We start from the raw sequence: 24,352 nt of genomic DNA on the forward strand, positions 1-24,352 counted from the left end.
AGCAAAACCTTCAATGACTCCTGAACCTATGGAAGTACAAAATCCTGTTCAAAAGTCAACTCCTAAACCGACTCCAACATTTAAACCAGAACCTACTCCTCAAATAAATCGTAAAACTCCTGCGTTTCCTTACTGAAAAAATAACGTTATTTTTATTTAATATTAAAATTTTTATTTGATTGAAATGACGACTAAAGTCACTGAAGCAATGAAACAAAAGTTTTTGGTAGAATACATTAAATCAGGAGCGGTTCCAGAAGGTTTTTACGTTCATACTATGAAGGATGTAGAGTTCAGTTTAGAAAGATAAAGCACCATTAGATAGAGAAGGAATTTGAGAAAGATTAAACTTCATGAGGACAACATTGCTGAACTTAAGAAGAAGTTAGAAGAGTTGGAGAAAGCAGACGACAGTGAGGAATAAAATAATTTCATTAGTTTTATTTTTACTGAAAATTTTTATTTGGATGTAATGACGAAAACTATTGAGATAAAAAACTACAACGGTCATGAGTTCAAGAATTTGTTTTCTTCGTTCCGCGTGAGAATACATTCTATCAGATACGAGGGAGAAAGGGTAAAGTTAGTTTAAGCATTATGATAGCAAACATAATGGAAGATATATACAAGCAGTAGATACAAACGGTAACGGTGTTTCATTACATTTGTCAAAACTTATAAACATTAATTATGACAGGACTTTGACTCAGACGATTGGAGCGACAGTAGTGATACTGAAGAATATGAACTATTATGCGAAGCACAGCAATGGAAAGAGTTGCAATACTTTTGTAAATGAGAACATTAGTGGGAACGTTAGTGAGAACGTTAGTGAGAACGTTTATTTTTTCATGCACGTGCATTGTGTCGCGGGGAGTTGCCATGGGCAATGACCTGCGCACAATATATAACGTACAGAGAGGTGAGATGAGGTGGTTTATGTGATAAATACTTTACGTGGCAGAAATAGTTTAAGGTTATTAGAAATATTGCATATGCGATGTAAAATATACGTTAGTGGTTTTGTAAAGTGTCAGATTGACATATCTTCGGTAAGATGGCGCGCAGTGCCACCGTACTGAAGATATGTATACTAACTTCTTACGCTTCCTCTCTTCATCAAGATGCTTCCTCACTCCATCATGCATCCATCATGCAGCTTCCTCTCTTCATCAAGGTGCTTCCTCTCTTGATCAAGATGCTTCCTCTCTTCTTCAAAGTACTTCCTCTCTTGATCAAGATGCTTCCTCTCTTCTTCAAAGTACTTCCTCTCTTCATCAAGATGCTTCCTCTCTTCTTCAAAGTACTTCCTCTCTTCATCAAGATGCTTCCTCTCTTGATCAAGGTGCTTCCTCTCTTCTTCAAAGTACTTCCTCTCTTGATCAAGATGCTTCCTCTCTTCTTCAAAGTACTTCCTCTCTTCAACAAAGTGATTCCTCTCTTCTTCAAAATACTTCCTCTCTTGATCAAGGTGCTTCCTCTCTTCTTCAAAGTACTTCCTCTCTTGATCAAGGTGCTTCCTCTCTTCATCAAGATGCTTCCTCTCTTCAACAAAGTACTTCCTCTCTTCATCAAGATGCTTCCTCTCTTGATCAAGATGCTTCCTCTCTTCTTCAAAGTACTTCCTCTCTTGATCAAGATGCTTCCTCTCTTCTTCAAAGTACTTCCTCTCTTCTTCAAAGTACTTCCTCTCTTCATCAAGATGCTTCCTCTCTTGATCAAGGTGCTTCCTCTCTTCATCAAGATGCTTCCTCTCTTCTTCAAAGTACTTCCTCTCTTCATCAAGATGCTTCCTCTCTTGATCAAGATGCTTCCTCTCTTCTTCAAAGTACTTCCTCTCTTCATCAAGATGCTTCCTCTCTTGATCAAGGTGCTTCCTCTCTTCTTCAAAGTACTTCCTCTCTTCATCAAGATGCTTCCTCTCTTCTTCAAAGTACTTCCTCTCTTCATCAAGATGCTTCCTCTCTTGATCAAGATGCTTCCTCTCTTCTTCAAAGTACTTCCTCTCTTCATCAAGATGCTTCCTCTCTTCTTCAAAGTACTTCCTCTCTTCATCAAGATGCTTCCTCTCTTGATCAAGGTGCTTCCTCTCTTCTTCAAAGTACTTCCTCTCTTGATCAAGATGCTTCCTCTCTTCTTCAAAGTACTTCCTCTCTTCAACAAAGTGATTCCTCTCTTCTTCAAAGTACTTCCTCTCTTCATCAAGATGCTTCCTCTCTTGATCAAGGTGCTTCCTCTCTTCTTCAAAGTACTTCCTCTCTTGATCAAGATGCTTCCTCTCTTCTTCAAAGTACTTCCTCTCTTCAACAAAGTGATTCCTCTCTTCTTCAAAATACTTCCTCTCTTCAACAAAGTGATTCCTCTCTTCTTCAAAGTACTTCCTCTCTTGATCAAGATGCTTCCTCTCTTCTTCAAAGTACTTCCTCTCTTCATCAAGATGCTTCCTCTCTTCTTCAAAGTACTTCCTCTCTTCATCAAGATGCTTCCTCTCTTGATCAAGGTGCTTCCTCTCTTCATCAAGATGCTTCCTCTCTTCAACAAAGTACTTCCTCTCTTCATCAAGATGCTTCCTCTCTTGATCAAGATGCTTCCTCTCTTCATCAAGATGCTTCCTCTCTTCTTCAAAGTACTTCCTCTCTTCATCAAGATGCTTCCTCTCTTCTTCAAAGTACTTCCTCTCTTCATCAAGATGCTTCCTCTCTTGATCAAGATGCTTCCTCTCTTCTTCAAAGTACTTCCTCTCTTCATCAAGATGCTTCCTCTCTTGATCAAGGTGCTTCCTCTCTTCTTCAAAGTACTTCCTCTCTTGATCAAGATGCTTCCTCTCTTCTTCAAAGTACTTCCTCTCTTCAACAAAGTGATTCCTCTCTTCTTCAAAGTACTTCCTCTCTTCATCAAGATGCTTCCTCTCTTGATCAAGATGCTTCCTCTCTTCTTCAAAGTACTTCCTCTCTTGATCAAGATGCTTCCTCTCTTCTTCAAAGTACTTCCTCTCTTCATCAAGATGCTTCCTCTCTTCTTCAAAGTACTTCCTCTCTTGATCAAGATGCTTCCTCTCTTCTTCATAGTACTTCCTCTCTTCATCAAGATGCTTCCTCTCTTCTTCAAAGTACTTCCTCTCTTCTTCAAAGTACTTCCTCTCTTGATCAAGGTGCTTCCTCTCTTCTTCAAAGTACTTCCTCTCTTGATCAAGATGCTTCCTCTCTTCTTCAAAGTACTTCCTCTCTTCTTCAAAGTACTTCCTCTCTTGATCAAGGTGCTTCCTCTCTTCTTCAAAGTACTTCCTCTCTTCTTCAAGTACTTCCTCTCTTGATCAAGATGCTTCCTCTCTTCTTCAAAGTACTTCCTCTCTTCTTCAAAGTACTTCCTCTCTTGATCAAGATGCTTCCTCTCTTCTTCAAAGTACTTCCTCTCTTCTTCAAAGAACTTCCTCTCTTGATCAAGGTGCTTCCTCTCTTCTTCAAAGTACTTCCTCTCTTCATCAAGATGCTTCCTCTCTTCATCAAGATGCTTCCTCTCTTCATCAAGATGCTTCCTCTCTTGATCAAGATGCTTCCTCTCTTGATCAAGGTGCTTCCTCTCTTCTTCAAAGTACTTCCTCTCTCATCAAGATGCTTCCTCTCTTCTCAAAGTACTTCCTCTCTTCAGTCAAGATGCTTCCTCTCTTCTTCAAAGTACTTCCTCTCTTCATCAAGATGCTTCCTCTCTTCTTCAAAGTACTTCCTCTCTTCTTCAAAGTACTTCCTCTCTTGATCAAGGTGCTTCCTCTCTTCTCAAAGTACTTCCTCTCTTGATCAAGATGCTTCCTTCTTCTTCAAAGTCTTCCTCTTTCTTCAAAGTACTTCCTCTCTTGATCAAGGTGCTTCTCTCTTCTTCAAAGTATTCCTCTCTCTTCAAAGTACTTTCTCTCTGATCAAGATGCTTCCTCTCTTCTTCAAAGTACTTCCTCTCTTTTCAAAGTACTCTCTTGATCAAGTCTTCCTCTCTTCTTCAAAGTATCCCTCTCTTCAAAAACTTCCTCTCTTCATCAAGATGCTTCCTCTCTTTGATCAAGGTGCTTCCCTCTCTTCATAAGAGCTTCCTCTCTTCTTCAAAGTACTTCCTTCTGATCAAGATGCTTCCTCTCTTCTTCCAAAGTACTTCCTCTCTTCATCAAGATGCTTCCTCTCTTCTTCATAGTACTTGCCTCTCTTCATCAAGATGCTTCCTCTCTTCTTCAAATACTTCCTCTCTTCTTCAAAGTACTTCCTCTCTTGATCAAGGTGCTTCCTCTCTTTCTTCAAAGTACTTTCCTCTCTTGATCAAGATGCTTCCTCTCTTCTTCAAAGTACTTCCTCTCTTCTTTCAAAGTACTTCCTCTCTTGATCAAGTGCTTCCTCTCTTCTTCAAAGTACTTCCTCTCTTCTTCAAAGTACTTCCTCTTCTTGATCAAGATGCTTCCTCTCTCTTCAAATACTTCCTCTCTTCTTCAAAGTACTTCCTCTCTTGATCAAGATGCTTCCTCTCTTCTTCAAAGTACTTCCTGCTCTTCTCAAAGTACTTCCTCTCTTGATCAAGGTGCTTCCTCTCTTCTTCAAAGTACTTCCTCTCTTTGATCAAGGTGCTTCCTCTCTTCTTCAAAGTACTCCTCTCTTCATCAGATGCTTCCTCTTTCTTCAAAGTACTTCCTCTCTATCAAGATGCTTCCTCTCTGATAAAGGTGCTTCCTCTCTTCTTCAAAGTACTTCCTCTCTTCATCAAGATGCTTCCTCTCTTCTTCAAAGTACTTCCTCTCTTCAAACAAAGTATTCCTCTCTTCTTCAAAATACTTCCTCTCTGATCAAGGTGCTTCCTCTCTTCTTCAAAGAAATACTTCCTCTCTTGATCCAAAGGTGCTTCCTCTCTTCATCAAGATGCTTCCTCTCTTCAAACAAAGTACTTCCTCTCTTCATCAAGATGACCTCTCTCATCAAGATGCTTCCCTCTTCATCAAGATGCTTCCTCTCTTCATCAAGATGCTTCCTCTCTTCTTCAAAGTACTTCCTTACTCTTCTTCAAATGTACTTCCTTCTCTTCTCAAGATGCTCCTCTCTTGATCAAGATTGCATTCCTCTCTGATCAAGGTGCTTCCTCTCTTCATCAATTCCTCTTCACCCTGGAGCTTCTCTCTTCATCAAGATGCTTCCTCTCTTCATCAGATCTTCCTCTCTTCGTTCAAAAGTACTTCCCTCTCTTCATCAAGATGCTTCCTCTCTTCAACCAAAGTGATTTCCTCTTCTTCTTCAAAATACTTCCTCTCTTCTTCAAAGTACTTCCTCTCTGGATCAAGATGCTTCCTCTCTTTCAAAAGTACTTCCTCTCTTCATTCAAGATGCTTCCCTCTCTGATCAAGTGCTTCCTCTCTTCTTTCAAAGTAACTTCCTCTCTTGATCAAGATGCTTCCTCTCTTCTTCAAAGTATTCCTCTCTTCATTCAAGATGCTTCCTCTCTTCTTCAAAGTACTTCCTCTCTTCTTCAAAGTACTTCCTCTCTTGATCAAGATGCTTCCTCTCTTCTTCAAGATGCTTCCTCTCTTGATCAAGGTGCTTCCTCTCTTCTTCAAAGTACTTCCTCTCTTCATCAAGATGCTTCCTCTCTTCTTCAAAGTACTTCCTCTCTTCAACAAAGTGATTCCTCTCTTCTTCAAAATACTTCCTCTCTTCAACAAAGTGATTCCTCTCTTCTTCAAAATACTTCCTCTCTTCTTCAAAGTACTTCCTCTCTTGATCAAGGTGCTCCTCTCTTCATCAAGATGCTTCTCTCTTCATCAAGATGCTTCCTCTCTTCATCAAGATGCTTCCTCTCTTCTTCAAAGTACTTCTCTCTCATCAAGATGCTTCCTCTCTTCTTCAAATACTTCCTCTCTTCAACAAAGTGATTCTCTCTTCTTCAAAATACTTCCTCTCTTGATACAAGATGCTTCCTCTCTTCTTCAAAGTACTTCCTCTCTTGATCAAGATGCTTCCTCTCTTCTTCAAAGTACTTCCTCTCATTCATCAAGATGGCTTCCTCTTCTTCAAAGTTACTTCCTCTCTTCATCAAGATGGCCTTCCTCTCTTGATCAAGGTGCTTCCTCTCTTCATCAAGATGCTTCCTCTCTTACAACAAAGTACTTCCTCTCTTCATCAAGATGCTTCCTCTTTCATCAAGATTGCTCCTGCTCTTCACTCATCTTTCTCAATGCTTCTCTTCTTCAAAGTACGTCCTCTCTTCATCAAGATGCTTCCTCTCTTCTTCAAAGTACTTCCTCTCTTGATTCAAGATGCTTCCTCTCTTCTTCCAAGAATGCTTCCTCTCTTGATCAAAGGTGCTTCCCTCTTCATCAAGGATGCGTTCCTCTCTTCTTTCAAGTACTCTCTATCTTGATCAAGTATGCTTCCTTCTTCTTCAAAGTACTTCCTCTCTTCATTCAATGCTTCCTCTGCTTCTTCAAGTACTTTCTCTCTTCATCAAGAATGCTTCCTCTCTTCTTCCAAAGTACTTCCTTCTTTTCAAAGTACTTCCTCTCTTGATCAAGGTGCTTACCTCTCTTCTTCAAAGTACTTCCTCTCTGATCAAGATGCTTCCTCTCTTCTTCAAAGTTACTTTCCTCTCTTCTTCAAAGTACTTCCTCTCTTGATCCAAGGTGCTTCCTCTCTTCTTCAAAGTACTTCCTTCTCTTCTCAAAGTACTTCCTCTCTTTGATCAAGATGCTTCCTCTCTTCTTCAAGTACTTCCTCTCTTCTTCAAAGTACTTCCTTCTTGATCAGAGTGCTTCCTCTTCTTCTTCAAAGTACTTCCTCTCTTGATTCAAGGTGCTTCCTCTCTTCTTCAAAAGTACTTCCTCTCTTCATCAAGATACTTCCTCTTCTCATCAAGATGCTTCCTCTCTTGATCAAAGATAGCTTCCTCTTCTTGATCAAGGGTGCTTCCTCTCTTCTTCAAGTACTTCCTCTGCTTCATTCAAGATGCTTCCTCTCTTGATCAAGGTGCTTCCTCTCTTCATCAAGATGCTTCCTCCTTCACAAAGTACTTCCTCTCTTCATCAAGATGCTTCCTTCTCTTTTCATTCAAGATGCTTCCTCTCCTTCATCATCAAGATGCTTCCTCTCTTCTTTCAAAGTACTTCCTCTCTTCATCAAGTGCTTCCTCTCTTCTTCCAAGTACTTCCTCTCTTGATCAAGATGCTTCCTCTCTTCTTCAAAGTACTTCCTCTCTTCATCAAGATGCTTTCTCTCTCTCTTCAAAGTACTTCCTCTTCTTCAACAAAGTGATTCCTCTCTTCTTCAAAGTAGCTTCCTCTCTTCCATCAAGATGCTTCCTCTCTTATCAAGGTGCTCCTCTCTTCTTCAAAGTAACTTCCTCTCTTGATCAAGATGCTTCCTCTCTTCTTCAAGTACTTACCTCTCTTCAACAAAGTACTTCTCTCTGATCAAGTGCTTCCTCTCTTCTTCAAAGTACTTCCTCTCTTCTTTCTAAAGTACTTCCTCTCTTCAATCAAAGATGCTTCCTCTCTTGATCAAGATGCTTCCTCTCTTGATCAAGGTGCTTCCTCCTTCATTAATTCTCGTACCCTGGAGCTCCTCTCTTCATCAAGATGCTTCCTCCTTCATCAAGATGCTTCCTCTCTTCTTCAAAGTACTCTCCTATCAGATGCTCCTCTCTTCATACAAGAGTGTTCCTCCTCTTCTTCAAGACTTCCTCTCTTCTTCCAAAGTACTTCCTCTCTTGATCAAGATGCTTCCTCTCTTCTTCAAAGTTACTTTCTCTCTTCATCAAGATGCTTCCTCTCTTGATCAAGGTGCTTCCTTGTTCTTCAAAGTAACTTCCTCTTTGATCAAGTGCTTCCTCTCTTCTTCAAAGTACTTCCTCTCTTGATCAAGATGCTTCCTCTCTTCTTCAAAGTACTTCCTCTCTTCAACAAAGTGATTCCTCTCTCTTCAAAGTACTCCTCTCTTCATCAAGATGTTCCTCTCTTGATCAAGGTGCTTCCTCTCTTCTTCAAAGTACTTCCTCTCTTGATCAAGATGCTTCCTCTCTTCTTCAAAGTACTTCCTCTCTTCAACAAAGTGATTCCTCTCTTCTTCAAAATACTTCCTCTCTTCAACAAAGTGATTCCTCTCTTCTTCAAAGTACTTCCTCTCTTCTTCAAAGTACTTCCTCTCTTGATCAAGGTGCTTCCTCTCTTCATCAAGATGCTTCCTCTCTTCAACAAAGTACTTCCTCTCTTCATCAAGATGCTTCCTCTCTTGATCAAGATGCTTCCTCTCTTCATCAAGATGCTTCCTCTCTTCTTCAAAAGTACTTCTCCTCTTCATCAAGATGCTTCCTCTCTTCTTCAAAGTACTTCCTCTCTTCATCAAGATGCTTCCTCTCTTTCCATCTTCCTCTCTCATCAAGATGCTTCCTCTCTTCATCAAGATGCTTCCTCTCTTCATCAAGATGCTTCCTCTCTTCTTCAAAGTACTTCCTCTCTTCATCAAGATGCTTCCTCTCTTCTTCAAAGTACTTCCTCTCTTCGATCAAGATGCTTCCTCTCTTCAAACAGTGTCCTCTCTTTCAAGTGCTTCCTCTCTTCTTCAAAGTACTTCCTCTCTTGATCAAGATGCTTCCTCTTCTTCTTCAAAGTACTTCCTCTCTTCATCAAGATGCTTCCTCTCTTGATCAAGGTGCTTCCTCTCTTCTTCAAAGTACTTCCTCTCTTGATCAAGATGCTTCCTCTCTTCTCAAGTACTTCCTCTTTGATCAAGTGCTTCCTCTCTTCTCAAATTTCTCTCTCAACAAAGTACTTCCTCTCTTGATCAAGATGCTTCCTCTCTTCTTCAATACTCCTCTCTTCATCAAGATGCTTTCCTCTCTTCCAACAAATTACTCCTCTCTTCATCAAGAGATGCTTCCTCTCTTGATCAAGTGCTTCCTCTCTTCTTCAAAGTACTTCCTCTCTTCATCAAGATGCTTCCTCTCTTCTTCAATAGTACTTCCTCTCTTCATCAAGATGCTTCCTCTCTTCTTCAAAGTACTTCCTCTCTTCTTTCAAGTACTTCCTCTCTTGATCAAGTGCTTCCTCTCTTCTCAAAGTACTTCCTCTATTTGATCAAGATGCTTCCTTCTCTTCTTCAAATACTTCCTCTCTTCTTTCAAAAGTACTTCCTCTCTTATCAAGGTGCTTCCTTCTCTTCTTAAAGTATCTCCTGCCTTTGATCAAGCTCTCCTCTCTTCTTCAAGTATTCCTCTCTTCTTCAAAGTACTTCCTCTCTTATCAAGATGCTTCCTCTCTTCTTCCAAAGTACTTCCTCTCTTCTTCAAAGTACTTCCTCTCTTGATCAAGTGCTTCCTCTCTTCTTCAAAGTACTTCCTCTCTTGATCAAAGTGCTTCCTCTCTTCATCAAGATGCTTCCTCTCTTCATCAAGATGCTTTCCTCTTCTTCATCAAGATGCTTCCTCTCTTGATCAAGATCTTCCTCTCTTGATCAAGAATGCTTTCCTCTCTTCTTCAAAGTACTTCCTCTCTTCATCAATGCTTCCTCTCTTCTTTCAAAGTACTTCCTCTCTTGCATCAAGATGCTTCCTCTCTTCTTCAAAGACTTCCTTCTCTTCATCAGATGCTTCCTCTCTTCTTCAAAGTACTTCCTCTCTTCTTCAAAGTACTTCCTCTCTTTATCAAGGTGCTTCCTCTCTTCTTCAAAGTACTTCCTCTCTTGATCAAGATGCTTCCTCTCTTCTTCAAAGTACTTCCTCTCTTCTTCAAAGTACTTCCTCTCTTGATCAGGTGCTTCCTCTCTTCTTCAAAGTACTTCTCTCTTCTTCAAAGTACTTCTCTCTTGATCAAGATGCTTCCTCTCTTCTTCAAAGTACTTCCTCTCTTCTTCAAAGTACTTCCTCTCTTGATCAAGGTGCTTCCTCTCTTCTTCAAAGTACTTCCTCTCTTGATCAAGGTGCTTCCTCTCTTCTTCAAAGTACTTCCTCTCTTCATCAAGATGCTTCCTCTCTTCATCAAGATGCTTCCTCTCTTGATCAAGATGCTTCCTCTCTTGATCAAGATGCTTCCTCTCTCTTCAAAGTACTTCCTCTCTTCATCAAGATGCTTCCTCTCTTCTTCAAAGTACTTCCTCTCTTCATCAAGATGCTTCCTCTCTTCTTTCAAAAGTACTTTCCTCTCTTCTTCAAATGTATTCCTCTCTTGATCAAGGTGCTTCCTCTCTTCTTCAAAGTACTTCCTCTCTTTGATCAAGGATGTTCCTCTCTTCTTCAAAGTATCTCTCATATCTGCTCCTCTCTTTCAAAAGTACTTCCTTCTCTTGATCAAGGTGCTCCTCTCTTCTTCAAAGTACTCCTTCTTCTTTCAAAAGTACTTTCCTCTCTTGATTCAAGATTTTTCTTGCCATATTCCTCTCTTTTCTTCAAAGTACTCTCTCTCTTCTTCCAAACTTCTCTCTTTGTCAAGCTTCCTCTCTTTTCAAGTACTTCCTCTCTTGAATTCACAATGCCAAAGCCAAGATGTGTTCCAAAAGATCTTTATCTCCAAACTCCAGAAACTCCAATGAAGATTCCATCTCCACTAGCTGGATATGAAAAGATTGATAAGATAGTTGTTAAAAGAACACAAAATGCAATCTACAACATCGAAACAAAAATGTCAATTCCAGGATTACATAATGAGGGAGCTACCTGCCATGTCAAAGCCGTTTTGCAAGTTTTGTTCTACGTAAATACTTTCAGAAAAGATGTAATGGAGCATTTGAGATGGTCGAATATACGCCAGTGAAAGCACTTGCCGAAATTTATGATCAGATGTTGCACTACCGCCACAAGAATACACAATTTCATGCTCACAATTCATCACAAACATCGGCAAGCAATACTTCCAGCAGCAAGATGCCGATGACACATTTCAAAAGATTGTACATGATGTTACGGAATCAGCAAAACAAACCAGATATTGCCGTTACATTCCAATATCAAACTGAGACTCCTGATGAAAGCTTCTATTCGGTTTCGCTTCACATTCCTCTTGGTGCAGCAGGTATTGATCAAGGAATTAAACAGATGTGCACAGATGATTCTCATATCAATGAAATCTCAACATTCCTCTGGTCGACGTTCAGAGGAATTTGTCTGATCCAAATGTCTTCTTTGACAAATTTGAGATCAAGAAGAACTACAAAACTCAACTCAATGATGGAACTTATGTATTTAAGATACATTCCATTATTGCTTATCATCAAGGTCATTTCGTTGCCTTCGTCAACAAAGGAAGAGTTTTGTTCAGCTCGACGATGAAATTACTTACAATGTTCCTGATGGTTTGATCAAAGGTCTTCAAGGTGGAGATGTTGGCAGCGATTTGTGGTCATATCTTGGTGGTGTCAAATGGCTTGCAAAATGTGTCATCTATCGCAAACACAAGTTCTATGGAGCTGGTGATGATGATGATTGAAAACAGTTTAATTTTTTTTAATCTTATTATAAGGATAATTCTCTAAATATATGATTTTTTCTTAAGTTAGTGAATATTTTCTTGTGTGCTTTTACTTATTTAAGTATTTAGTATTATTACTTAAAAATTTGAACATTTATTTTATAATATTGAGATTTAAAATAAACTATTGCTCGATCGTATCTTTATTTGCTTTTTTAATAAAAAATCTAAATACTATTGATTAGATATTGATTTAAAAAAAAAATATAATAGCATAATAAAATTTCTTTATTTCCCCGTACAAAGATATAGCCGTAACAAGAACATTAACGTTTGGAAAGTAAAATTGAAAAAAAGTATTATATTATAAAAGAAGTTACAAATTTTTAGAATATTTTTGTAAAATAAGAGCAAAAAGTAGAATGCAAACTCTCGGGTACTAAAACCTGCCATTAAATTGAGATAAATAATAGATTTGTTAAAATTTTGTTGTAATTCTTGTATCAGTCTTGCCTTGAGTATGAGTTTGAGTCTACCCTTGTTTCCATATTGCCTATTCCTGTTTTAACGCGGCTATTCCTATTCCAGTTTTTGGTGCTTTTCTATGATAACCAAATTGATTTGGTTATCATAGAAAAGAGACCATTATAATGCTTAAAATTAATTATGTTTAGGGTCGGTTTATTGGAATAAGGAAGTTTATAATACGTGAACACTTGTTTCCTCATCGAAAAGTCATAACGCATAAAGTCGATGTTTCCTTAGTACAAAAAGTGACATATGACGCTTAACTCTTTATTCCAGATAATGACCATATTTATGGGATTAAAAAGTTTAGGAAGCTTCTCCCCATTTTCCAAAAATTGTTTGAAATACATTTTATGAGCAAAAGTGCTCAATTTCTAATCAGAAGATATAAAATTGCATTCCCAGTTGAATTTTATAATTTAATATGTTACGTATATCCAAAAAACGAAGTTAGTTCATGAACATAATACTGAGTCACTAAGGATACAAATTTAATCTGTATTGTTTATATCATCACCATGAGTACGCCATTAATAAATCTGATATATTATTGATTATTTGAAATTATTTTTCTTTACATCAAGGGGGGACTTAGGTTTTCTTTGTAATTATCATATTTCTATATATATTTAGTGTAAGCAAACCTAAACATTCTATATTTTATTATTCATTTTCGGAATTGAGATAAATCCAAAATTGTAATTAATGTTTATATAATTTAGACTGCTCTGGATATGTTTTGAAACCGACCACGAAATCATGAAATTCAAGGTGACAAATTTTTATTATTTGTCAGCCTCAACTTATATTTAGGCTTCATGATAGATGAAAATTAATATGATCCAGCTTTTGAAAATTTTAAAATATTTCATTTTGTTTCTTATAAATTAGCTCATTTCAGAATTTTAACTCGTATACTGTTACTTCCTCAGTGTGTACATTGATATTAGCAGAGAGAAATCATTTGGTAGCATAAATGTTTCTTTTCAAATTATTTTCAATTTTGCGAACACGCATTTACTAATAAATCTACATTCTTCTTTGATAATTATTCAATCCTAATTTAAGATCCCATGAAAAATTTGCGACAATTGTATGAAATTATGAGAAGTTAATGGAATTAACTTCTCCAAATATTCAGGATTCTTATAGACTTATGATGGGCGTTCAAAACGTATTTTTACGATGTTCGGAGAACTCATAGAAATGATTGATTTGACAACTTTGAAAACAATCAATATATTACTACCTTATTATTTTTTTATATTTATGGATTTTTGTCAAAACAAATTGTTTTCAAAAAAACTAATTGTAAAGTTAACAAATTTTTGCGTAATGATCTATATCTTATTATTATTCTAATATAGAATATATGGTCACATGATTAAAATTGAGAATCGTTTTGGTTCCAATTGAATTGCGATAACTTTGAGAATTATTGTTCGTCCTAATTTTGAGAGAGTTTTCTTAAATTTAAAAGAATGAATTTTACGCCCAAGGAGACGAACTTCGCCACAACAGTAAAAAAAATCATCAAAGAATGCAAGGATAATCCTCATGAACCAATTAGCGTCAATAAAATAGTGGAATCTGAAAACTGCGAGAAGCGAAGGTTATATGATTTATTTAATGTTCTTTGTGCGGTCGGATTATGCACCAAAACAATGCATAAATTGTACTTATGGAATGGCGATGAAAATATGCTCAGAACTATCCAACAAGAATATGAACGAGTTGAATCTCTCGTCATATCAAGGGATATGTGGGATATTTTCAAGATGCCAGAATCACCTCCAATAGGTCAATTAACATTGGCAATCATTCTTGTTTATTTGTTCTTTGGTACTGAGGAAATGACTCTTAAACAAATCTGCTTAATCATGACGCAGAAACGCTCCAAGATGAACAGATTGTTAAGGAGATTGTACTTGGCAGCCTTCTTCTTAGAACAAATCGGAGTAATTACTCATGCCTCCCATATTGGCTCTTACAAATTAGCAATTGATACAGAAACAATCATATCTACTGCATTTGCTGATATGAAAGCTAGATATGTCTTTCCAATCGACTCTATTGCTTCTCAGCTTGCCACTATTGACAACAATTATCTTGACGGTATTAAGGCAACTCGAAAGGAGTTATTAATACAGAAGATGAAAGCTTCTCATATCTCTGTCGCCAATGGTTTTACCCATGAGGTTGAACAAGACCAAGATCAGGAATTATCACCCGATCCTCTTTCGCCAGTGAAGATGATCGAATTATACTAATATATATTGTAATATCTATCCATAAAATATAAATTTTCTATCAACTCAATTTATTTTATTTATTGTTTCAAAATTTGATGAATTTTGTTTTTTTGTTATGCAGACATAAACGCATAATTTCAATAGACTGCAACTAATTATGAGATTCCGCAAGTGATGTACTCGATTTCAGTCATGATAATATTTGACTGTGTATAACAAAAATGATTTAAAGCTTTTACTCTTGAAAAAATATTAATATCTTAATGAATATTAGCCATACTACATGACAAATTCAATCTAATATGAATTCTTAAGGATTTGTTTTGGTAAACATCAATTAAATGCCAATAATGATTTATCAGCATACTTCACAACTTGTTTTCTAATCTTTGTATGCAATAAAATTATAATCTATTGTGAAAAATTCAAAATCAAAATTAATACAATAAAAGAACAACATTTTAATATGGCTGTTTTGCAGTCGTAACTATTTCTTGCGCTTCTTCCTTTGATATTGCAAGAACTTTCATTAAAATCTTAATTTGATCTTCTTCGGGCTTTCCTTCTGCATCACGTAGGGCAGATTCAAGTTCGCGGCGTTTATTACCAAAGTTCTTTTCTGCTTTCTTTAGTTCGAGCTCTGATTTAGCTCTTTGCTTAGTAATTGCAGATAATTCACCAGAATCTCTAAGAATACTCTTCAGCAAGCCTTGTTGGATAGTGTTTTGTCGACTAGCAGCATTTCTTCTTGCTTGCTGTATCTTTTCATCTCTTTGTAATGACTTTTCAAATGTTTCATTAAATTTATCATTCTTTGACTGTTGGATTCTCTCTGTAAGTTTCTCATCTCTCCTTACAAGCTCGCTGCGGAAGTCCTCACGCTTCTGAACCCGTCCTTCAAAGATTTTATTCGCTGCATCTGTCATTTTTTCGAGTCGAGCCTTTTCTTTAGCAATTTTCTGTTGCTTCAATGTATTCTGTGCTTCTAGAACTGCTTGACTGCGTTCCATGCGTTTTTCTGTGTATTCACGCCTAGAATTTGCTAATTCTTCGAGGCGCTTAGTATTTTGATCGCGCATTGAAGCTCCTTTATCAGAAATAGTCTGACCTCTCTCAACAAACTTTTGTTTTTGCTGAGCGATGAGATCTGATTTATTTTGAACAAATTTTTCGTAACTATCAATTTTCTTCTGAGTTTTATCCTTTTTGGTGTTGAGCATATTTGTAGATCTTTCTCTTCCTTTCTCAATTGATTGATCCATTTGATTTCTACTGTTTTTGTACTGATCTTTGATTTCCTTTTGCTTTGTTTCGGCCATTTCAAGATGTTTCTGCATATCCTCGGCTAGTTCTTCTCCTAGTTTTGGATTTTCTTGCTCTCTTGAGACAGTTGCGAAAGTTCGTGTTTGAGCAGCTGTATAAGCTCTGGAAAGAGTTTGATCTCGCTTTTCTGTGAATGTTGCAGTTACCTCATTGCATTTTTCTATTTTGTCTTCAGTTTTTTGCTTGATATAATTGTGGCGTAACTGATTTATCGCTAATCTTTTGAGTGTTTTATTATTTGTCTCGTTTTTCTGTTCAATTAAAGTAGTTGTGAATTCGTAAGCACGCTTTTCCTTTAAAATAGTGCCATCTGCCTTTAAAGGTTTTTCATCTCCTTCTGATTGTAAATTCTTTCTTTGTTCTGTAATTTTATCGATCAAATCATTTCTATTTTGTATTTTTCTTTGATATACTTTATTTGCAAGTTCAGTAGTCTTATATTGAGCTTTTAATTCAGACAAATTTGGCATTGAAAGTTCTTCTTCTTTTATTCCGAGTGAAGCAAGAGCTCTTATAGTCAAATCACTTTTGAGTGAAAAACTAATCTTTTTTGGCTCAACTTTTCCTGGTTCTTCTTCACTCATTTTTTTAAACATGAAAAAAAAACGTTTTTTTTTACTTGGAGGGAAAAAAATTGAATTTGATGATGAAAAAATTGATATTAGCTTGAGTATGATTGATATATAAATCCTTAATGGATTTCTTGTCCTAATCTAATAGAAAGCATATAGTGAAACCACAATGAATTCCTAATTATCATTTGATTTGAAATTGCATTTTATTTTAACTAGAGAGCTCAATTTATGCCCTGTTCATTAGTACTAAGACTCCTTTTGGTAGTTAAGGAGTTACAATTCCGATCAAAATGTTGAATGTGAAATTTTTGATCTTTCAATTTTTTTTCCGATTTTTTTAGAGAAATATGTCAATCTTACTTGAATCTTTACAATTGCATAATGCAATGTATAACAATAGCTTCATAACGCGTAATGCATTCATGCTAGACGTTGCAAGACGCAAAATGACAAAAGATCAGATCTTACAGGCTATCAATTCAATAAATATTACGTGTTTCAGATATTTAATGCTACACCTTTCAGATGATCAATCATATTCACTTGGTTTTATTACAGACACATTAAAAATTGGGAAGCAAACAATTGGAAACGGTTGGCTGACTGACTCCGATCTCGCAGAAATAGTAAGTTTAGCCAAATCAAAATCACTTTATCTCATTCCTGATATTGATGCTCCTTCACATGTTGGATCATGGTACAAAAGCTATCAATCTTCTGGAGAATCAACTGATATATTTAGTGATTCCAATACTTTAGACATAGAGAAATTAGATTCATCTAGCGGAGTCTATGAAATTTACAAAAAATGTATGACCATCTTCAAGGATGTTTCAAACTATATTAATATTGGTGTTGATGAAGTTCCTGGTAATACTTATTATGCTAACCAACTTGCTTCTCACATAAACAAAATTAATCAAATTGCTAAAGAAAACAACTACAAAACTGTTGTTTGGAACGATGCATTGAATGGCAAATTGCTACAGCAACTAGACTCTGACATTACAATTATGTATTGGCATGATTCTGATGTTAATACATTTGAGGCATTATTAAATACAAAAAATCCGATCAAAAACGCTTACTATGATACTAACTATGACAACGTTCATGATCTTGACGAACCTGAATACCAGAAAGGAAAAATTACAAAATTTGTTAATAATTTAATTAATAATAACATTTTATGCCTTTGGGGAGAAGATTCAGAAGATATTACGCATGATCAGATTATTAATTTTATTAACGATGTTCAAAATGAAATGATAAAAAATAATAAAATAATTCCAATAGAAAAAAGAGAAGAAAGCAAGTCAGATGATGGAAATGGTACATATAATGGAAATAAAACTGATGGTTCGCTAATAACTCCAACAATTTCACCTATCCCAGATGATTCTTCAAAGAAAGGCCTTACAAATCAGGAGAAAGGCATGATTGCTGGTATAGTGATCGCTGTTGTAGCAATTGCAGCAATAGTTGTCGGAATTTTTTTATTCCGCAAAAAATGCCAACAAGAAGACTCAGCAGAAGAAATTCAAAACATTTAGATATTGGAATTTTAAAATTTGAATCAATTTAGTCTCCGAAAATAGAAAATTGGTTATTTGTGTTTGTTTGTAATATATTAAAGATATAATGTTATTTGTTTTAACAAATTCTTATAAGATAAAAAACTATTTTAATTCAAAATTATATAATTTTCGTTATGTTTTCAATTAGTCTGGATGATACTGTAAAAAGGTTTGCTGAGTTCTTAGAATTGGATGACATCATGAGTTTCCTTACATTGGATGAATTATGCAGCTCAATTAGTAGGATCAATTTTAATAATCAACTTGCTACAAAATTTATATCTAAAGCATTTGGTGGGTGCACTAAAATTGAAAAAATTAAGCTTCTTAGCTTAATGAAATTGTCTCCTGATAATGATTCCACTCAAAATTTTCAATTATTCGAAACAATTCTAACCAGCTTAGAAATTCCGATATTAAGCACGCTATTTCAATCGATAAAAGCTCAGTTTAACACCAAAGAACAAGAATCCATGAAACCTACATCTGATAAAATTAAAAAAATGACGTCTTTAATTATTAATTCAAAGCAGCAAACGATTGATTCCAAATTACTTTTATTAGTTAGAATCGGAGATGAAACAAGCCTTCAACATTTTTTAGATTCACATCATGACATAAACTTTTATTGTGAAACAGAGGAAAAATTAACACCTATGATGATAGCATGCAGATTCGGACATCTCAACGTTGTTAAATTACTTTATAGCTATGGTGTTGATATAAATAGACCTAATTCGGATGGATTTATTCCTCTTATTTCAGCAATTCAAGGCGATAATTTGGAAATCATCAAATATTTATATACTATCAATTTAAAAATTCCAGGAAACATAAATGAAAATAAATTGGTAAACATAGCTGCAATTTATAACTCTCTTAGAGTTATGCAATACTTTGTGGATGAATGGTATATGACAGTTGATTATGAATGCTGTCTATATGCTGCTAGACATTCCAATGAAATTATGTTGAATTATTTATGGAATAAATTTCCAGAAATGCAGGAAACGAAGAAGGAATGCTGTATTGTAGCAGCTCATTATGGTAATGTTAAAGCAATTAACTTTTTTTACGATTCAAAGTATGTAGATATTAATGCTACAGATAGTAAAGGAAGGACAACATTGATGGAAGCTATTAGAGCTAATCAAATAGAAACTGCAAAATTAATTATTGATAAAAATTGTGATGTCAATATAAAATCACTTAAAAACAAGGATGCATTGTTTTATGCAGCAAGAAATGGAGATGTTGATTTTCTTGAATATCTCATAATGAAAGGAGCAATTATTGACGACATTAATAAGTTGATAGAAGTGGCAGAAAAAGTTAATAAGTCAAATATGGTATCATTCTTTAAGGCGCAAAAGGATTATGCTATGAATTATCAATGATTAATACTAATCCACTTATTCTGCAAATTCCATTAAAAGAGATTAATATTTTGAAAGAATACAATTTTTTTATTTTGAGAACATTTTACATGATTTTTATATATCTGAAGAAAAGCTAATATCACCACTGCTTTATAAATAATATAAATACGATTTGCAATTAATAACTATGATGGATTTCAAAATATTAAGCTTCGTTTAATTTATTCATTGATAAAAATAGAGATGTCAAAGAAATCTTTTATTGGTTAATTAAACTGCAAGCTAGGGTTGTACAAACTGGCACGCCTGCTGGCACACCTTTTTTGGCCAGCTGGCACGATTTTTTTCAAAAACACATTAAAAAAGTCACTTTTTGCCCCATCTAATGAGATTTTTTTTTACAATTTTTTTCCCCTTATTTTTCAATTTAGATATGATTTTAAGCTCTCCAAATTGAAGTTTACCTGATGTTTCTTAGTTTTTATGATAATAAAATGTTGCAAAGTTGAGTTTGGATTCAATAAATTTAAGAAAATTTTATTTTACAATGAAATTATAAGAAAGGATGTTTTTATCCTATGTCAAAGAGAATACATTTGTAGATCCCGACTTTTGACATGGTTGAAAATTCCAAAAAAAATTCAAAATTTAAAAAAAAATTACAAAATATAAATTTCATGTTAAAAAATGATTTTTGAATTTTTTTTGGAAAAATAGAATGTCATATTTTTATGTTTTATTGCTATTTTTTACGAAATCAATAAAATATTTGTTAATTTGGCTGAGATTATAAATAAAATCTTTCTAAATCTTGCAATTGATTGCTAAAATCTGTTTTATGTATTAATTGGCATTGAGATTTGTTATAAAAGAATGCGAATTATTTTATATGAGTAAACGTATTTTGTAAAATTTCAAATTCTCTTCTCTCATTACTTACCTTAGATCTCTCGGCTTTTAGCTCTCAGATTTCGCTCATAGAACTCAGGTTTTAGTTATGTACTCATAGATGTATCATTACTGCCCGCAGATCTCTCATTACTACCTTACTAACCAGATCTTAACTCTCATTACTACCTTACTAACCAGATCTTAACTCTAATTACTACCTTACTCATCAGATCTTAACTCTCATTACTACCTTACTAACCAGATCTTAACTCTCATTACTACCTTACTCATCAGATCTTAACTCTCATTACTACCTTACTAACCAGATCTTAACTCTCATTACTACCTTACTAACCAGATCTTAACTCTCATTACTACCTTACTAACCAGATCTTAACTCTCATTACTACCTTACTAACCAGATCTTAACTCTCATTACTACCTTACTAACCAGATCTTAACTCTCATTACTACCTTACTAACCAGATCTTAACTCTCATTACTACCTTACTAACCAGATCTTAACTCTCATTACTACCTTACTAACCAGATCTTAACTCTCATTACTACCTTACTAACCAGATCTTAACTCTCATTACTACCTTACTAACCAGATCTTAACTCTCATTACTACCTTACTCATCAGATCTTAACTCTCATTACTACCTTACTAACCAGATCTTAACTCTCATTACTACCTTACTAACCAGATCTTAACTCTCATTACTACCTTACTAACCAGATCTTAACTCTCATTACTACCTTACTAACCAGATCTTAACTCTCATTACTACCTTACTAACCAGATCTTAACTCTCATTACTACCTTACTAACCAGATCTTAACTCTCATTACTACCTTACTAACCAGATCTTAACTCTCATTACTACCTTACTAACCAGATCTTAACTCTCATTACTACCTTACTAACCAGATCTTAACTCTCATTACTACCTTACTAACCAGATCTTAACTCTCATTACTACCTTACTAACCAGATCTTAACTCTAATTACTACCTTACTAACCAGATCTTAACTCTAATTACTACCTTACTAACCAGATCTTAACTCTCATTACTACCTTACTAACCAGATCTTAACTCTCATTACTACCTTACTCATCAGATATCTAATTATTTACATATGATTTCTCACATCTCACTCAAGTCTCATTACTTACCCTATCTTTTTAACCTTTTCTGATAATTACTGAAATAACTAAATCCTTTTTTTAGTTTAATTCTGATATTAAATTTTTAAAATCTCTTTAATTTTTTGAACTACGCCTTTAATTTGTAATTGCCGATTTCACAGATTTGAACCATTTAATAAAATAACATTATTCAACTTAATCATATCAAACATGGTAGTTTGATTTTCAGATCTACATTTTAAAAACCTCTTTATTATCTTGAGTTATACTTTTATTATATAATACCTGAGTTCATAACTGAAAACTCTTAATTAGAGTACAATATTCAACTTAATCATAACAAGATTTGTTGAATTTCAAATTTGATTTATATCTTCCATCACTTAAAACTCTCACAGCTTACAATATAAGCTAAAAAGTATATTTCATATAATAAAATTAATTATTAAATTTTTTACTTTTTCCTTTCCAAAACTAGAAAAAAAGGAAGGGAAAAGGGAAAAAGAAGAAAAAAAGAAAAAGAAAAAAAAAGAAGAGAAAAGAAGAAAAAATAATAATGAGCATATTATATAATTGTGTCATAGGCCGAGTGGCGTGGAAAGGATGTCCCTTCGGGCTCCACCCTTTCCACGCCACGAGGCCCGATTTTTGGCCACTTTTTTGATTTTGGCCGCGTGCCAGCTCCTGGCAGGCGGCCCGCAAAATTGTGCCAGTTTGTACAACCCTACTGCAAGCTCTACTTCATTATCCAATTTATCTGATAATGTTAACTTTGGACGTTGACTCCGATAACAACTAAAGCTGCGGAAATACCACCTGAATTGTAGTACGTTATTTTCTGATTTCATTATTTGTTTATCAACTCCATTAACTGTTTGAGATGTAGAATATCCTGAGCCATTTGGAGTGTTATCGAGTTGTGAAGCAGTAGACTTTAGATCTTTTGTTGCTGTTCCATCTTTGACGAAAACTTGTTGTCCATATCTTGATTGATTATAATATTGGAATCTTCATAATCCAATAGTTGCCAATTAAACCTGCAATAAAGACAACACTTGCTGTGCATCTCAAAGACACAGTGATATCATTTGGAGCTGTAAATACTTCATTTCTTGTTTGTCGCTATAATTATAAATAAGATTCGTTTAAAACAGATAATTTAGAATTTAAATAATAAAAATAATATTTTTAATGTTGCAAAGATTTCAAAAAAAAGTACGTAAATTTTGCACAATATCAAAAACCTTTCTTTTTGATTATTGTTATATATCCAAAGAAAAGTCATTATCGTCAACGAGCTCTTCTCCTTCAGCAGTTGCTTTGGGTGAACGCTTAATGATGTAAAGAGCAACAACTATAGCAATTGCAACAATTGCAACAAATCCGATAACTCCTCCAGCAACAACTCCGGCAATTGCTCCTTTAGATAATTTAGCAGAGTTTGCATTTTCAGAAGAAGATGATTCTGTCAGCTCCTCTTCATTATTGATGAGATCTGATGTATCTGATTCTGATGTAATATCCTTTCCTGGTGTTTTTTCTTGTGGTGGAATTGGTGTTGATTCATTCTTTGTCGATGTTGATGAAGTAGTAGTTGATTCACTCTCTGTTGAAGATGAAGATGATGAAGTGGTTGATTCACTTTCCGTTGAAGATGAAGATGATGAAGTGGTTGATTCACTTTCCGTTGATGTTGATGATGAAGAAGTTGATTCACTCTCTGTTGATGTTGATGAAGAAGTAGTTGATTCACTCTCTGTTGATGTTGATGTTGATGAAGAAGAAGTTGATTCACTCTCTGTTGATGTTGATGTTGAAGAAGAAGTAGTTGATTCACTCTCTGTTGACGAAGATGATGAAGAAGTAGTTGATTCACTCTCTGTTGACGAAGAAGTAGTTGATTCACTCTCTGTTGACGAAGATGATGAAGAAGTAGTTGATTCACTTTCTGTTGAAGATGAAGATGATGAAGAAGTAGTTGATTCACTTTCTGTTGATGAAGAAGAAGTAGTTGATTCACTCTCTGTTGATGAAGAAGTAGTTGATTCACTTTCTGTTGATGATGAAGATGATGTTTCGGAAGGTGGGACAACCTCTGGTGGATACTCTCCATCAGGAATATCATCATCATTTGGAGTTACTGTTTGGTTGCATGTTGTTGAATTATCGGTTTCATTGCAAGTATGAAGTATTTCTTCAAATGTTGAATTTAGAGGTGCAGTAAAGTTAACATCAGGATCGTCAACAATTGAATCAGAAGTGAAATTATCAACTGGAAGAATGTTTTCATCAAACAATGGGTCGTATGGAATTACGTGGCTGGAATAATTGAAATCATCTACTGGAAGAATATCGAAATGTCCAACAAGACCAGCAATTGTTACGGGCCCTTCAATGCATCTAATAGAAATTGTAAAATTCTTTTCTGTGAATGAGCCATCTTCTCCAAGAAATTTATCGTACAATTGCGAATAACTAAATAATGGTGCTTGATATAGTGTTGATCCTGATATCTGAGTTTCTTCGTAAGGTGTTATCAGATGAGTGTCAACTGTACCATACTTTAAATCATTGATGTATAAATCAAATTTGCCAGCATTTGTAGGAGATTTGTCGCCCACAATTATTAATCCTTCTGCCTCTGCTGGCATGTGAATCTTTACATCAACTCTGACTCCTGCCTGGATTTTGAGACCTCTTCCATTATAATACAAACCATATTTCGTCAGGACTGTGTTTTCGCAATCATAACATGCGACTAATGAATGTGTGATTGGAGTAACTTTCTTTTTCTCATAATAATTATTTGCTGACACCTCTCCAAAGAATTCTATCTCTGTGAACCCATTGAAATTGCAATTTGCATCTGGTGTAAAAGTATATGTGAATTTTGTTCCCTTGCAATTTTTGACTTCTCCATTTTCCTCATACTTAATCAATAGATTATTTTGGGTGAAATTAACATGGCCGAAATCTAGCGTACTTTTTACATAATCATCAAATACGACAAAGTAATATTCGTATTCTAATTTGATATTTCCAACAAATTCTTTCCCTTTCTTTGAGAAGAATTTCGCTGCATAATTTTTATAAGATATTGATTGGAATTTGTATACGTAGCTCTTTGCTTTCTTTACATCAGTTTTCTCTGTTTCATTATATTTAATTTGGTTGAAGAGGAGTTCTGTAAGATTTGCTGTTGAATCTACCAATTCTGGATGACTTGTAATATTAAGGAAGCCAATTGGCATATGTAC

At 35.1% G+C, this 24,352-nt stretch overlaps 9 protein-coding genes and 1 pseudogene across 10 annotated transcripts, besides 1 other annotated feature; 8 read left to right on the forward strand and 2 right to left on the reverse strand.

Moving 5' to 3' along the window:
• Positions 1–133: part of a mobile genetic element that runs on past the window's edge.
• A 1,020-nt stretch (positions 134–1,153) lies between these two features.
• On the forward strand, positions 1,154–3,313 carry TVAGG3_0761440 (SLEI family protein family; the record flags this gene model as incomplete). Its single annotated transcript, XM_001279295.2, has 1 exon — positions 1,154–3,313. The coding sequence occupies one exon, from the start codon at positions 1,154–1,156 to the stop codon at positions 3,311–3,313; it is 2,160 nt and encodes a 719-aa protein (XP_001279296.2).
• A 1,908-nt stretch (positions 3,314–5,221) lies between these two features.
• On the forward strand, positions 5,222–5,912 carry TVAGG3_0761450 (annotated as a pseudogene). Its single transcript has one exon. A coding segment is annotated over exon 1 (691 nt).
• A 22-nt stretch (positions 5,913–5,934) lies between these two features.
• Positions 5,935–6,384, forward strand: TVAGG3_0761460 (SLEI family protein family; the record flags this gene model as incomplete). The annotated part of the gene is made up of 1 exon (XM_051245640.1): positions 5,935–6,384. The coding sequence occupies one exon, from the start codon at positions 5,935–5,937 to the stop codon at positions 6,382–6,384; it is 450 nt and encodes a 149-aa protein (XP_051092227.1).
• A 1,116-nt stretch (positions 6,385–7,500) lies between these two features.
• On the forward strand, positions 7,501–7,875 carry TVAGG3_0761470 (uncharacterized protein; the record flags this gene model as incomplete). The annotated part of the gene is made up of 1 exon (XM_051245641.1): positions 7,501–7,875. One exon carries the CDS (start codon positions 7,501–7,503, stop codon positions 7,873–7,875), a length of 375 nt encoding a protein of 124 aa, XP_051092228.1.
• A 1,598-nt stretch (positions 7,876–9,473) lies between these two features.
• Positions 9,474–10,181, forward strand: TVAGG3_0761480 (SLEI family protein family; the record flags this gene model as incomplete). Its single annotated transcript, XM_051245642.1, has 1 exon — positions 9,474–10,181. The coding sequence occupies one exon, from the start codon at positions 9,474–9,476 to the stop codon at positions 10,179–10,181; it is 708 nt and encodes a 235-aa protein (XP_051092229.1).
• Positions 10,182–13,413: 3,232 nt separating this feature from the next.
• Positions 13,414–14,250, forward strand: TVAGG3_0761490 (e2F-like (mammalian transcription factor) family; the record flags this gene model as incomplete). Its single annotated transcript, XM_001310034.1, has 1 exon — positions 13,426–14,214. One exon carries the CDS (start codon positions 13,426–13,428, stop codon positions 14,212–14,214), a length of 789 nt encoding a protein of 262 aa, XP_001310035.1.
• A 407-nt stretch (positions 14,251–14,657) lies between these two features.
• On the reverse strand, positions 14,658–16,115 carry TVAGG3_0761500 (uncharacterized protein; the record flags this gene model as incomplete). The annotated part of the gene is made up of 1 exon (XM_001310033.2): positions 14,658–16,115. The coding sequence occupies one exon, from the start codon at positions 16,113–16,115 to the stop codon at positions 14,658–14,660; it is 1,458 nt and encodes a 485-aa protein (XP_001310034.2).
• A 326-nt stretch (positions 16,116–16,441) lies between these two features.
• On the forward strand, positions 16,442–17,647 carry TVAGG3_0761510 (glycosyl hydrolase; the record flags this gene model as incomplete). Its single annotated transcript, XM_001310031.1, has 1 exon — positions 16,442–17,647. One exon carries the CDS (start codon positions 16,442–16,444, stop codon positions 17,645–17,647), a length of 1,206 nt encoding a protein of 401 aa, XP_001310032.1.
• Positions 17,648–17,805: 158 nt separating this feature from the next.
• On the forward strand, positions 17,806–19,068 carry TVAGG3_0761520 (protein ubiquitination; the record flags this gene model as incomplete). Its single annotated transcript, XM_001310030.1, has 1 exon — positions 17,806–19,068. One exon carries the CDS (start codon positions 17,806–17,808, stop codon positions 19,066–19,068), a length of 1,263 nt encoding a protein of 420 aa, XP_001310031.1.
• A 3,289-nt stretch (positions 19,069–22,357) lies between these two features.
• On the reverse strand, positions 22,358–24,346 carry TVAGG3_0761530 (experimental autoimmune prostatitis antigen 2-related family; the record flags this gene model as incomplete). The annotated part of the gene is made up of 1 exon (XM_001310029.1): positions 22,358–24,346. The coding sequence occupies one exon, from the start codon at positions 24,344–24,346 to the stop codon at positions 22,358–22,360; it is 1,989 nt and encodes a 662-aa protein (XP_001310030.1).
• Between the last annotated feature and the right edge of the window lie 6 nt (positions 24,347–24,352).

Source organism: Trichomonas vaginalis, chromosome III (assembly GCF_026262505.1).
Source record: "Trichomonas vaginalis G3 chromosome III, whole genome shotgun sequence".
Classification (NCBI taxonomy): domain Eukaryota; phylum Parabasalia; order Trichomonadida; family Trichomonadidae; genus Trichomonas; species Trichomonas vaginalis.